This window comes from Danio rerio, chromosome 25, assembly GCF_052040795.2.
Source record: "Danio rerio strain M-AB ecotype USA chromosome 25, GRCz13ab, whole genome shotgun sequence".
Classification (NCBI taxonomy): domain Eukaryota; kingdom Metazoa; phylum Chordata; class Actinopteri; order Cypriniformes; family Danionidae; genus Danio; species Danio rerio.
In genome coordinates this window covers 39237241-39252499 of record NC_141045.1, presented here as the reverse complement: position 1 = coordinate 39252499, position 15259 = coordinate 39237241, and the positions used below count along the sequence as shown (strand labels likewise).

The window sequence follows — 15259 nt, the reverse complement described above, 5'->3', positions numbered from 1 at the left end:
CATAGTTTGTGTGTGAATGAGAGTGTATAGGTGTTTCCCAGTACTGGGTTGCAGATTTAAGGGACTCTGCTGCATAAAACATATGCTGGCTAAATTGGGGGTTCATTCCACTGTGGCGACCCCTGATTAATAAAGCGACTGAGCTGAAAAAAATTAATAAATGAATATTTATTTGTGTGTATTTATATTTACACACACACAGTATCACGATGACGATCACAATTGAAAAGAGGTCCGATTTAAGTTCAGTTTCATCTACAAAGCCAAAACAAAAGAATTACTAAGTAATGTTACTGAATAAAAAGTTATTTTAATGACCTAACCAGCATTAGAGTCAGTGTGAAGATGTAAACGCATCACCTCACCTCGAATCCACTTTCCCTTATACTGGAGTCGTTGTGTCTGCGCTCCAACAATGACAGAATCTACAAGACAGAAGAACACATCATGTGCAAAACCCACCTAACCATTTCCAACCTGGACAACCAACACTAAATACAAGCTGCTTATGAGCAATCTAAATGTCCACAAACAGCTTGAGTTGCATGTTCATAGGTGCGATACAATTAGTATGTTTGCATGGACACCAATACTCAGAATTTAAGACAATGCTCTGATTAATGCCTCATCCACAGTAGCAACCACTTTGTAGCTGCCTCAAACACAGGCCTCTCTAGGTCTATACAGCATGAATACAACCGGCCCCTGAGAGAACAGAGAGATGAGCTCTACTTATGCTCCTATTGGCTGTCGCTCAAGAATTCATTTGCATAAAGTTAAAGGATTCGCAACTTTGTCGTTTCACTAGACACGCCCACCTGGTCACCAATGGTCGCTGTCGCAGACAGATGTCGCCAGCAGTCGCTCACTCTCCATTGAAATGAATGGTCACTTGTAGTCTTGCCGTTGCGAGTCGCTCGTAGTGTGAATGAGGCTTAAGAGTCGACCATGTAAACAGAGATTATTGATGACCTTATTCTGACTAAAGGCATAATCAAACTAAACCGAATTAAAATGAGGACATGGAGTATTTCTGTTTTAAGGGCATTGAAGTGCAGTACAGACATGTAAACATCGCAACTATTACCATCACGTAGGACTTTTCCCAAGGACTTTTCTTGGGGCCAGCTCCAAATGGGTGGGACTTAAGCTCCATAATTTTACTAATGTCTTTTAGGGTCCAACCTATGGTGTTTTATGAATGTCTACACCCACCCCCAACCTAAACCCAACCGCACGGTAACCTGCTGTGTTTCATTATTGTCTACTACTGTTCTACTACTACCTACACAACCCTAAACCCAGCCCACTTGCGGCATCGCTCCCACTTGGAGGTCTCCGTGATGCAATTCCTATTTGAATAATTAGATTACTGGTGTCCATGTAAACGTAGTCACTGATAAACGGCCAGTATGTGAAGATAAACGGCCAGTATGTACAGAATGTGAAGCGCAGATAATGTGGACCTTGGAGTTGAGCGCGCAGTGCAGCGGCGTCTCCTTGGCTTTATTGTGGATGAGCGTGGACGCTCCGTTCTCCAGCAGCACCTCCATGATGCCCTCGTATCCCCAGCGAGCGGCGATGTGCAGCGGCGAGTCTCCTTTATCGTTCTGAACGTTCAGCCGACAGCAGTGCAGATCGAAGTACACCAGTGCCTTCACACACTGAAAACACAACAGCAAAACACACACTCAAGCTATAAATAACTGGTGTGGTTTAATGTGCACATGAAATCAAAACTAACCGTATTGATTCTGTTAGCTCGCATTGCTAGTTTTGCGGTGAACAATTCATCTGTGCATGTCATTAAGAAAAGAAATTGTAATCAAATTAAAATCTCTGTATGATGTACTGGGCGGGGCTAACACACTTAACCAATAGTAAGGAGGAAGAGTCTGTTAGGTTTTAATATCTTTCTGAATGAAATGCCTACTTTACTACATCCAATCAGCTTGCAGTAGAGGAAAAACAAGCCACGCCCACTGTTTTCTCATTTAATATTCCTCTTCCAGTCCCAATGATGAAAAAAAATGGTCGGAGCTTCCGATTGATGCCGACTTAGAAGTCTGCAGGAAATAGAAGCTGCTGTAGACTTTAATTTCAGTATGATGAAGATGATGCATTTTCAAGTGAAACTGAATATTGAGTAGAAGGCGGAGCTTAATTCTGGAGGTCAGCCTCTTATCTTTAACTAGCAACAAAGTAATGGTCAGAGGGGCGTGGCTAAGCATATTTTTCTAATCAGAGTGACAAGAGCTGTTGAGCAGAAGCACGTGCGCAGATTTTGATTTAAAATGATCAAAACAAAGTGGAATGACCTAAATAATTGTTTGCATTAAGGTTAACAGTGCGCTAGTAAAATTAACATTATACATATTAATTTCAAGTAGACTTTAATATAAATGGCACAAATTCAATGGTGTTATTTCTTACACATACACCCAAAAGCGCACACAAAACAACACATACATAAACAAAACAAAAAAAACATCAACTTAATTTTAACAAATGGATCAAAAATAACAAAATTTATTTTTCAATAAATATAAATATGGTTACATATATTTAATCGTTATTATATTGTGAATTAAAGGGACAGTTCAGCAACAAAGCAACAAACATTTTTCTCTATTAATGCAGTCTCACACAAAGCATGCTGGTAATTACACAACCACTACCCAGGTAGTAATGCCAAGGTAAAATACTCATCAACTATTAATAATCAAGTTAAAAATGAAATCAAGAATTCCACTGCATTTTAAACAGTATATTTTGAATGCAGTTTACCAATACAGTTACAAAAATGCAATCTTATATTTCATGCATAATAAAATATGATGCATTACATTTGGAGGTATATCAGTACTACTATGCCTTACGTCTTCATGTCCATACATGCAGGCCAGATGTAGAGGAGTGTTTCCATTGTTGTCCTGAGCATCAGTGTTGGCCTTATAATGCAGCAGGAGAAGCTATAATAGCAAACACAACAACATTAATTAAACTGCTAATAGGGGTTTGGAGCTAGTGTTCAGCTTCAGCTTTATTTATAGAGCACGTTTTATTTGGCCAAAGTGCTGTACAAAGGTGAAAAAGAGAAAAGAGGAAAAAAACTAAATCATGATAGTAATACCAATAAATGAAAGCAAAAGCAAAAATCTTCACACATTATTTGCAGATAAAAACACAAGAGAAAAGGATGTATTTTAACTTGTTTTCTTATCTTTTTAGTGCTGAACTGCTTTGTAAACGCCTAAAGCAGTACAAGTCATAAATTTACCACTGACATAGCCTTTATTTTTAAGATGTTCTACTAAATCTGCAAGTTGTAAGCCACTTTTAGTTTTAAGACGTCTTGATAATGCAATTACAGTTGATCGTTAATTATCATATTTGAGACTTTATTATGCACAAAGTGATGGCACATACGGAGCCAATTTTGGGACCAATACAATATATAATATGTTAGAGATACATCCAGGAAGTTATTGCATGGCTTTATTCTGCAAAAACAACCATCCTGGATGTGCTCTCTTACTTATTACATGGATAATTGACACAAAACAGAAAAATTAGAAACAAAGCACTGCTCTGAGCCGTAATAGTATATTAAATCTCTAAATAAACACAAAGCTGTCAGAAATGAAAACAGCTGATGGAGTATACACTAACCTGCGCATTATTCAGACACAAGATGGCGCCAATCAGTCAAAAACAAAGCTGACAGGAACTAAAACAGCTGATGGAGTATACACTAACCTGTGCATTATTCAGTCACAAGATTGTGCTATACAGTCAAAAACGTAAAGCTCACAGAAACTAAATTGGCTGAATGGAGCATAAACTAACCAAGGCATTATTCATTCACAAGACGACATCAAACAATGCAAAAAAAAAAAAAAAATTATCATAAAAATGGCCCATGACAGACAAGCAGATACATAGAAAGTATATGGATGTGAACGTATTCACTGACAGTCAAAGGCGATTCGAAGTCTATGTTATTTACCGGTTGTTATCTGGGTATTTAACATATCTTGGAATGTCACGACTGACCAATCAGAATTGAGTATTCCATAAAGCTGTGTAATAAAAAAAAAAACATTAGTTCTGACCGTGACACCCTGGTAGCCCTTCTGGCAGGAGAGGTGCAGCGGTGTGAGTGCATGGTAATCGGTAGCGTTTACCACTGCTCCCTTTGACACCAGTAAATCAATCATCTGAGACTGACCTGTTAACAAACACAGCACAAGATTATTATTAATAATCTGTCAGACGTGTGAATCCTACTCATGCAGAAACATCCTCTCTATTGTAAAATAGCAGTTCTGACATGTCAGAAAAAAATGCAAACAAAACAAACAAGCAGAACAAAGCTAAAAACAAACTAGACAAGAAACCAAAACAATTCACAAAATAAAAAAACAAGAAAGAGAAACTAAAATAAACCAAAAACCAAAGTTAATTTACCTTTAAAGCATATTTAACAAACAAAAAAACATTAAAAATAACTAAACAGAAAAGCAAAAACTATGCAAAATCAATATAAAACAAGACAAAATCCAAATAAAACAAACAAACAAAGCAATAACAATCTAAACCAAACACAACAAAGTCAAAGCAAAACACACATAAAGAAATACAATAATAAAAACATGTAATGCTCACCACAAATAGCAGCAACATGTAAAGGAGTGTATCCTCTGTCGTCTCGAGAGAATGGAGTGACGATGGAAGGATCATTCAATCTCCTGCTCCAAGAAAAATGTCAAGAAAGGCAAAAATACATGAAATACATGTAAGGAGAAAAGTAGGCAAACTGCGTACTTTCTAGTTAGTTTACATTGTGGTGGGCTAACATGTCAAATCTGTCTAAATTAATTTGATAAACGGTCGCCTCACAGCAAGAAAGTCACTGGTTTGAGCACCAGCTGGGTCAGTTGGTGTTTCTGTGTGAAGTTTGCATGTTCTCCCCATGTTGGCGTGGGTTTCGATGCGCTATAGGGGAACTGAATAAGCTAAATTGGCCGTATGTGAATGCAAGAGTGTATGGGCGTTTGCCAGTGTTGGGTTGCAGCTGAAAGGGCATCCGCTGCGTAAAACATATGCTTGATAAGTTGGCAGTTCATTCTGCTGTGGCAACTTCAGATTATTAATAATAAAACGAATGAATAAATTAAACAAAACAGCTGCTGGTTCGGCCAATGTAATACTTTTTTTATTTCCAATTATGAGGTGTTTAAAGTTTGTCACTACATTTCCGATCACCTTAAAGCCTCTGTGCATGTATGCTGTGAATGATGCGTGTGAGTGTTGTTCGCTGACCCAGAGATGCGCAGGTCACAGGCGTCACAGGAACACAGAGGGTGACACAACTTCCTGCCGTCCTCCTCACTCTCGCTTTCACTGAGCAAACGCTGAACCTCCTGCTCGTTTCCGCTCACAATATGCTGGAAATTAACACACATAAACCCCAATAAAATACACAGATATTCAAAACAAATATGCACACAGGCATACATAACACAAACAATCACACAGAAAACAAACAAAAATACACACACAATTATAATTAAATTACACTCACATGCACAAACACACATGGAAAAACACACAAACACGTGCACACATGCACACACACAAAGACATATGCACACATCAACAAACAAACACATAACACACAAACACAAATCACACAGAAAACAAATACAAAAACACACACAGACACAGATACACACACACACACACAATTATATAAAAACACCAAAAAAACAAGCATACACACACAGACAGACATATGTACACCAGACAAACACATAACATACACAAACATATATACACACACATACATAACACAAATCAAACAAACATACACGCACACAAACACACAAAAGAAAAATACACAAAATCCAATACAAACACACAAACAAAAAACTACGTTTAACAAACACACACAAAGCACAAACAAAATACACAAATCCAACACACACACACACAAAATATGATCATATCCCCCCAATGTTATCCTCCTTACACTGGCTGCCTGTTAAGTTTCGTATTGATTTTAAAATATTGCTTCTCACCTATAAAGCTTTAAATAATCGAGCTCCTGTTAATATAACCAACCTTCTGTTTGCTACAATCCAACTTTAAGATCTCAAAACTCAGGGCTTCTGGTAGTAACTAGAATAGCAAAGTTCACTAAAGGAGGTCGAGCCTTTTCATTTATGGCTCCTAAACTCTGTAATAGCCTTCCTGATAATGTCCGAGGCTCAGTCACGCTCTGCCAATTCAAAACTAGATTAAAGACTTATCTTTTTAGTAAAGCACACACTCAGTGCATCTCTTAGCGGTATGATACATGCATGTGCTCCACACAGGTTTCTGCCTCTTGTTAATATACACTATGAAACGCAGCTATGCTAACTATTCTCTTCATTCTCTATTCTCACCTGGGGAAACTCATCCCGAGGGCCCCAGAGATTATGCAGTGCCACTGAAGTGATTCACGACCTGTGAAGAGATGATCCCAAGGTTTCCAAATTCCCGGACAAGGCTGTATCAGCTGCTGTGGTGGTCATGGAGGAGTGGAGAGCCTGAGACTGATTCCTGTGAGACTCCAGGGACCACAGAGTCTTCGCTGACTTCCTGCGTTCTCCAGCGCCTACACTGCAGCTCTCCACAAGACATTTTGCAATATGAGAAATGGTCGTGCTAACTGAGCCAGGTTTCTCCTGAGGTTTTTTTTTCCCCTTCACTTTCGCCCATTGGTGAAGTTTTTTTTTTTTTTCTTCGTAATTGTCGCCACTGGCTTGCGTAGTTTGGAACTTGTAGAGCTGCGCATCGATGGATTACTCTTTAGTGTTTGGATTTTCAGCAGTGAATATTAAAACACACTGAACTGAACTGAGCTAGACTGAACTGGTCTAAGGGTGCTTTCACATCTGTAGTTCGCTTCATTTAGTCCGGACCAAGAGCAATGATAATTGTAGCATTTTCTGCCGTCTTTGGGTCGTTTTCACACCACACTGCTGGCTTTGGTCCGAACCAGTTGAAACTAACCAAAATGCAGTCATCTGACAAAATCCACATCTCTCATTGGGCAGATGTTGTTGAACATATTTCCTAAACTGCTTGTTGATTGGTCAGAATTGACGTGCAGGAAAATGCCAATGAACTCCTGCAGGCAAACAAAACTCCGGCAGACACAAAACGACGCTTTTTACTCTGGAGGGACGACTGCGCTGACTGATTTCATTCCTGCTTTAGACAAACTATATATTTCTAGAATGAAGCGCGGCCGCGGCTGTAAAACAGTGTTTAATGCATCGCTCGTCACTTCAGGAGGCGTGAATTAATTTAGCTACCCTGTGACATGGCCATCTTGCAGAAATATTACCAACGATCCATCAGGTAATGTTTTCCCCTCTCTCTCTCTGTTGGTACAGCGCTGTCAACAAATATTTTTCTTCCATATCCCATAATGCACAGCGCATCAGCCTACAGCAGCTGGATTAGTCTAAAAGGCGCAGTACTTTTTGCTGTTGGACCGGTTTTAGTTCAGATCATATTCTCACCACAAACAAACTGCTTCAGGGTTCGTTTGAAAGCGTACCAAGACCACCTCTTTAAGCAGGTCTCGGTACACTTATTTTGGTCCGCTTTTGGCTTTTGGTCCGCTCGAATATGATTGCTGCATGTTCACCTGCCCAAACGAACCGTACCAAAAGGGAAAACGAACTCAGTGCGATTTAATCTAACTAAAGGCAGGTGTGAAAGCACCCTTAAACTCTGAAAACTAAACTACACTGTTTCAATTCACAATGATCGTCTGTGAAGCTGTTTTGACACTGTCTACATTGTAAAAGCCCTATACAAATAAAGATGAATTGAATTGAACACACACTCACACACACACACAATCATATATCACTGCTAAAGTCTCTTAAAACATGTTTACTTTTATCAAGAACTACTATGAAATGCTGTTTGCCTCACTAATCTTAACCTGTGTTTTGTTGTTATCCAGGAAAACTCCTAATATGAGCACAGTATTTGATCCCGTGTTAACTGAAAGTGAAAACTAAAACATAATAAGGCGGTGCCCACCTCAAACAGCCGGTCAATGGGTGTTGCATTCTGGGACAGTAGGTCCACCTTCTGCCTGAAGGACAGTCTGTTTCCTGACCCCTGTGGACCAAAGCACAAATTTGTTGTGTGTATTTCCTCTTGGTAAATCGATGAATGTCGATTTGGACGAAAGCGTCTTCTAAATGACTAAATGTAAGTGTGCTCAAACATGTGACGCTGTGCAGAAAACTGAATGAAAGAAGCAGGTCTGGCTCACATCGGTGTTGTGTTTGAGGTTTCCCAGGCTGATATACTCGACCGCGGCCTCGAAAGACGTCAGACAGTAACTCAACTCATCCTTGCTGGAGCTCCGAAAGCGGAAGTGCTTTATATAACTCAGATTGGCCATCCTGAAGAAAACAGCAGAGGCTCAAGAGTCTGCACGAGGAATTAATAAACACCTGACGGGTGAAATAAAGCCCTTCACTCACCAGTTGGGAATTTCTGTCTTGATGAGCAGATACAGAATGACCAACAGCAGATCATCGGCACACATGGACTCGATGCTCACCGCTGGAGGACAACAGAGGTCATCACAACCATTGAAAGAGCTTATTAAAAGGCACAGTGTGTATATTTGGCCACTAGAGGGCGCTTATTTCACAATAAACAAAGGTGTATTATGATGAAGGTCTGACTAAGGGTGGAATCATGGGAGTTGTGGTCTTTATTACCCTACCCTGTTTAACAAAACAGGTCACCGAAGGCTGACAGAAAGACAACAGGTCATCACAACCATTGAAAAAGCCTAATAAAGGCACAGTGTGTACTTTTGGCCACTAGAGGGTGTGTATTCATAACAAACAAATGTATATTACGATGAAGGTCTGACTGAGTCATGGAATCATGGGAGTTCTGATAACTATAATTACTTTTAGGTTCCTTTTGACCTGATTTATTGGTTACTTTGATAGTTCTTGTTTTTTCAAAGCATAGCTTGCAAGTGAATTAATTTATTATCAAATCTAAGAGTTATCAAATATTTAAAGGGTCATTTTAAACTGCGAAATTAATATGAACCAATTGATACTCATTTTTTTTTAAAAGAGAGAAACAATTAGAGATAATCTATAACAATTACAAATTATTAACCACTATTGAGCAACTTGTAATCACAAAACCTATTAAAAATAAAACTAATCTCGCTTGTAGCTTTTAAAAATAACCTATATTTTTTGTAATCTTATTATGTAATCTGCATTACATGTAATCAGTTACTGTTAGCACTTATATAGGTTAAAGGGCACCTCTTATACAAAAATCACTTTCGTAAGGGGTTTAAACCGTTTAGTTAGAACAGTCTGTGAATATAATCAAATTTTAATGGTAAACAAGTATTAATAATTTTTTTTTTAATAATTACAGGATGAAAACAGTCTGCAAAAACACTTTGATTGACATTTTCGTTTCGTACATGTCATAGGGAGAAAGCCCCGCCCACTAGTGACCATCTATCCATCATTTGCATATGTTCTTAGTCCTGTTTTGAATCTGCCACTATGCTGAAACACAGGCATCTGTAGCTCCACCCTCTTTTAAAAAAAGCAATTTCATTTGCATATAAAGCGAAAGTCAACAAAATGGCACAATTAGGATTAAAGCCTAAAAGGGCCAGTTTCAGAGAGCTAGAGAACATTATTTGTGTGGTATTTTGTGCTAAAATTACACACACACACACACACTATAGAGACAGAGTTATTTTATGTCTTGTAAAAAGGGGCTTAACAGCTCCCCTTTAAATTATCATTGATGCCAAGACCAAAATGCGATTTTATGCATGACCACACAGAAGAAAACTAAAGCAAACAAGCAGTGAACACGTTTATTAAAAGCACAGAATCTGCCTTTTCTGTCAGCCTTCAGCCTCCTGTTATGTTAAATTTGGGTAAATTGCTAAACAAGCTGTTTGACAAGCAGGCATTAGCAAAACATTCCTCTGCTTTACACACACTGGACGTGTTGTTTTTCTGCCAGAATCGCAGCTGAAACAGAGCCTGAACTGTTGGAAACCAACGAAGGCTGGTAAATCTGGTTAAAAAAGCCACGCAGGAGCAGATCTGACCATAAGATGACATTCAGACAAACATTTACATAACACTATTTTCAAATTTCAGTTCAAAACAATGCTTTCATTAAGATAATCTATTTAAAGAATGATAATATGGAGGGTATTTAAAACTGTCACCAAACTAGACTGTTAATTTAATTATATCACTTGAAATAAGTAAATAAACAAATGATTAAATAAGTGAATGTGTGAAAACCTAATGCAGGTATGTGTAAATAAATAAATATAAAATAAAGAGTAAATAATACAACCAAACTGTTATCCTGATCATAAAAAACGAAATAAGAAATGATATAGACTGAACAATCAAAAACGGCAATATGTTAAATGTAATATAAATGTGTAAATGAAGTAAATGTAAAAAAAAGTAAATAATAAAACCAGACTGTTATCCTGATCATTAAAACAAATAAATAAATTACAGAACAATCAAAACAAAGTTTTATTAATAATTATGTTAAAAGTAATATAAAAAAATTAAATAAAACCAAATTATCCTGATCATTTAAAAAAATGAAAAAGAAAATGACTCAATTTAAAATTATTCAATATATATGTTTAAATAATAATAGGTAATAAATTTAAAAAAGTAAATAATACAACCAGATTCTGTTAACCTGATTATAAAATACATGCAAACAAATAAATAAAAAAAAAGGATAAAAGACCTGTATCTCTGCGTCTGGTCGACTGCATGATGGTTAAAATGACTTTCCGGATGCAGAGGAGTTTCTGCTGTGGAGACGTGCAGACGTTCAGCTGAATCAGCTCACGCTTCGCCCGAGGAATAGTAATACTGCACAGAAAACAGACGTATTAGTAGTAAACATTCATTCATTTTTTTATAATTGTTTTCATTTTTATATCTTAACCTTTTCTTTTAATGCTAGCATAAGATATGTTAGATATTGTTCATGTTTATATTCAGTCAAAAAAAAATAATAGTAAGAATGATCTGGCTTCGCAAACAGAGAATAATCCACCTGTCAAATTCTTAGAACGTCTAGCAAAGATTCACACAGCATACAGTTATGATTAAAATGGGATTTCAGCTGTAGCGCCCCCTACTGGCAGAATTTAGCAAAAATTGGTGCGTTTCCTCAGAATGTGCTGTTGTTCATGACTGTCAAGTTTCATTAAGTTTGCACATTGCCTTCGGCCGAAAGTGACCAATTAGTAAAAATGAATGTTATTTAAATTAAGGATGAAATGTATGGCAAAATGTAGTAATCCCAATAAAAATTCATGATGAATGAATATGATGAGCAAATATGCATAAAAGGACTTATTATGTAAAATATAATAATAAACAATAGTAAGAGCGATCTGCCTTCGCAAACACAAAATAATCAACCTGAACTCGGACTTCACTCCCAGCTCTTTCTGCTGCAGATCCTGCAAGGACCGTGTTGTTTTGTTGAACGCTGCATCCTGACAAAGACAAATATCAAAATCATGTTTAAAATTAGTTATCTCAAACGAAAAAAAAAAAAAGATTATATTATATTATATTTTTACAATGGGAAAAGCAATCATTAATACGAGCAGGATTAACCATACTGTATACGTTACACATTATTATTTATATATACACACTATTTATATATTAATAAACAAACAAACACATTTTAAAATTGTTATTTATAGTGCTAATAATATTTGCACTATATCAATAAAAATAAAAAGAATTAATTCAGAATTTACTCCTGGGAACTAAACCATGACTCTATGCAAGCATACAAATAAAACCACATTTATATGACGAACACAATTTATCAATTAATCAATCAACTAAATAGTTTTTTTTTTAATCATTTTAGAATTAAAGGATATTTTTATTAAATGTTCTGCTCAACATAATGCTCTAAATACATAAATCTAACAAACTGTCAGTACATATTATACATTATTATGATTTACATAATATTTCATCCTTCAAACACACACACACGCACATGCACACGCACACACACACACACACACACACACACACACACACACACACACACACAACCATTAATGTGCAAATTTAACGAATTAATGGAAATTCAGTACCCGACTAGCTTCAAGAGTGCCCACATAACTAAAGAGTAGATCATGGATGCCATGATGGATGTACATCTGAAAATGGAGAGACACGAAACAACAGACAGAGAAATAACAAGACAGACTGTTTAAATCATTAAACTATTTATATTTTTAATTATTAAAATCGGTCGCTAGGGTGTTCAGGCGGTTGCTAGGGTGTTGTGTGTGGTTATTAAAGGGTCACGAAACACCAAAACACATGTGTTGAGCTGTTGACAGTCGTATATGTGTCCCACACTGCTAAAAACACTATTAGGACACCTATATTTCACTAAAAAGTGTAAATTGGTTGTTTTTGCGTTATTTCAAGCAAATTCGTACTTCCTGTTTAAAACGAATTTTTGAAGCTGCGTCACGGTCATGAGATAATAGCGTGTATTCCAGCATGCAGACTGGACGTCTGTGCCAGAGTGTGTCTTATTACGTCTTACAGTGTGATGCATTAATGCATGAGTAAGGCTTGGTTCAAACCAATCAGCGCGCTCTACTGTGCAACTTCATTAATATTCATTTGTGTCACAGTGTTTACACCACAAAGACGCCACGTTGTGTTGGCAAAACAAGCGTGAAGGGTTGCTTTTATAGTTTGCTGCCGTTAAGTTTTGTTTTCATTTTCTCTCTGTGAGAGCGCAGCTGGAGTCACGTGTGGATTAACAGTGTAGGCGACGCTCCACAACAATAACTTACTTGTCTAAGGAGGAACATTGTTTACCTGAGAGCTGTTCTCATCTGCAAACGCTGAAATCTGGATTTGCTTGTAGTCTTCTCTCCATAAAGACGCGGCTCTAGTTGCTGGTGATTGTCCTGTCTCTACAGATTTGGGAAGTGAGCGACCAGTGCTCTTTGTTTATTCAGTTTGTTCGTATCGAATTAAGTTAACTATTGCACTGAGTGCAGAAATGTTAGCACCGCATTTTGTGACCGGGATAACACATTCGGCTTTCTGATGCTACCTGCTGTGTGCATCTAAGTTTCCGGGAAATGCGGAGTTTTTTTTTTCTCTCATTCGCCGTGCGGTATCAAACATTGCATGAAAAATACACGCTTAGAGCAGCTCCTCGAATCAAATATCTCGTTTGTCGCGAGGGGCATGAATGAATTCCCTGAATGAAAGAGCCAAACTGCAGTTAAAGTCCAACATTTAATAATTTGGCAAATAATTCGACTACAGATGTCCATGTAGGTTAAACACTTCTCCTGTCTGTGTGGGTGTGTATTTTGACTGAAACTCGCGCGTGCACAAATAGACACTCCCACACCATCCCACTTTAGTTCCTCCGACACTCCCCCCTAAACAGAGCTGGATACGCCCACTTTTCTGACTTTTTCCAAAGTAGAGGTGTGAAAACACCCTGCTGAAACGAGCGGGTTTCATGGCCCTTTAAGGTGTTGTAAAGCAGTTGTTAGGTAGTTGCTTACGTGTTACTATCTAGAGGCTAGGCTTTTTAATGTCTGCTAAAATATCTAAGAATTTTCTGCTCACATGCAGTTCAGTTCTGCAATAAATAAATGGACCGATTTAATTAAAGACAAAGAAATGGCTTTCAACTGACCTCTACTGCTTCTTTGAGTAGAGTCATCTGAATCTCCTGTCTCGCCAAAAGCTTCTGAAATAGAGATGTTTCGTCGTTCAGCAATCGAGGAGAAAGATATTAAAGAGATTGAGCTCTTACAACATCTTACCAGACGAGAGTCTCTCAGCAGACACTGAAGACATCTGGTGTAAAGCGTATTCACCGAGTCCTGCAGGAAATTAATCAGCAAATCATATTTTAAGCATTGAGATATAAGGAAGATTGAGAATTATATATAAATATATGATTAGTGATACTTCAGTGGGAAAACCAGAGAGAGCACATTTGCTGTAATGCATTTAATGAGTTATAAGAAAAGCTGGAGCAAAGTTAAACAGCAAAATACTGTAGCTGGAATCTGTAAGTGAAGCATTTCTTTACGTCTAATTCTTTTAATGGATAGTTTAAAAAGATACTTCACCAGTTTGCTTGAATATTTACAATTTTTTGAACAGTCTTTCAAATAGAAGCAAAATAATTATTAATAATAATAAAAAAAAAAACAACAATAAGAAAGTTTAATGTCTGGGAAACTATACAAGAACGTCTACAAATCTTTGAATTTCCACCTAACAGAAGGCCATTATACAATTTTACTTATGAAATACAAACGGTCTCCATATATTTAAATTGTTTTATTTTGAAATAATGTTGTAACGCAACAATAATTTTTCATTAAGATCCTTGTGGATTGGTTTATTTTAATAGAACATGTCTTATTGTTAAAAAATCTCTTAAAGAATAATCTCATCAGTCTCTGATTAACACATGGCGGAGTGTAAATAAGAGTCGGTCTCATGATAGATTGTATAGCTTGTTTCATATGCAAACAAGTATCTGCATCTGAAAAGGTGTGAACCAAATGGCCTACAGGAACTCAAGAGTTGTGACCCAATCAAACCAGTTGGGTAATCTCCGGGAGGTCATATGCTTTGTTATAAAGTAGTGTCTTACTGACAGTACTTTGGGTTAAGTTACCGACAAGTTAACATTGATGCTGAGGAGCTGTTCCATTCACTGTCTTCAATAAAGTCTTCCCCCTGTAAGAACTTTGGTCAGCTTATTTATTTTATGTATTAGAGTCATCTAATACATAGGCAACTACCCAAGAATAGTTTAGCCAAATACAGCAAAATCTAACACTCACTATGTGATGGCGTAGGCCTTTCCTCTCCTGTTCTTTAAAGGAGAGACAGAAGGCGGAAACAAACTTGTCCAGTTTTTCAGCATGGCGGCCCAAAAACTCCCTCACATCCTCAATATTTTTCAGACAGTACGGAGCAGGAACAGAACCCAACTCCTCTGCTGGAAAAAAAAAAAAAAGTCATTTGCACCGTGTCCAGCAAAACAATCCATTTACATTATTATACTGCATGTTTGGTACAGCATGTGTTAGACC

At 37.3% G+C, this 15259-nt stretch overlaps 2 protein-coding genes across 6 annotated transcripts in view; one reads left to right on the top strand and one right to left on the bottom strand.

Annotated features, from left to right (window-relative positions):
- snx20 (sorting nexin 20) overlaps window positions 1–15259 on the top strand; it is a 677202-nt gene that overhangs the window by 33861 nt on the left and 628082 nt on the right. The window lies entirely within an intron of this gene.
- ankrd27 (ankyrin repeat domain 27 (VPS9 domain)) overlaps window positions 1–15259 on the bottom strand; it is a 61453-nt gene that overhangs the window by 14280 nt on the left and 31914 nt on the right. For 3 of the 5 annotated variants that reach the window (XM_087312621.1, XM_087312620.1, XM_087312619.1), the window contains 15 exons: window positions 15008–15165; window positions 13970–14029; window positions 13840–13893; window positions 12254–12319; window positions 11553–11629; window positions 10867–10994; window positions 8562–8643; window positions 8348–8480; window positions 8110–8190; window positions 5326–5450; window positions 4669–4751; window positions 4116–4231; window positions 2880–2972; window positions 1467–1664; window positions 366–425 (listed from right to left, as the gene is read on the bottom strand). In XM_087312621.1, coding sequence (XP_087168747.1) covers window positions 366–425; window positions 1467–1664; window positions 2880–2972; window positions 4116–4231; window positions 4669–4751; window positions 5326–5450; window positions 8110–8190; window positions 8348–8480; window positions 8562–8643; window positions 10867–10994; window positions 11553–11629; window positions 12254–12319; window positions 13840–13893; window positions 13970–14029; window positions 15008–15165 — 1514 coding nt within the window. Of the gene's footprint in view, window positions 1–365; window positions 426–1466; window positions 1665–2879; window positions 2973–4115; window positions 4232–4668; window positions 4752–5325; window positions 5451–6452; window positions 6670–8109; window positions 8191–8347; window positions 8481–8561; window positions 8644–10866; window positions 10995–11552; window positions 11630–12253; window positions 12320–13839; window positions 13894–13969; window positions 14030–15007; window positions 15166–15259 lie in introns of those variants that run through there. The other 2 variants (XM_087312622.1, XM_087312623.1) reach the window with 2 other exon arrangements.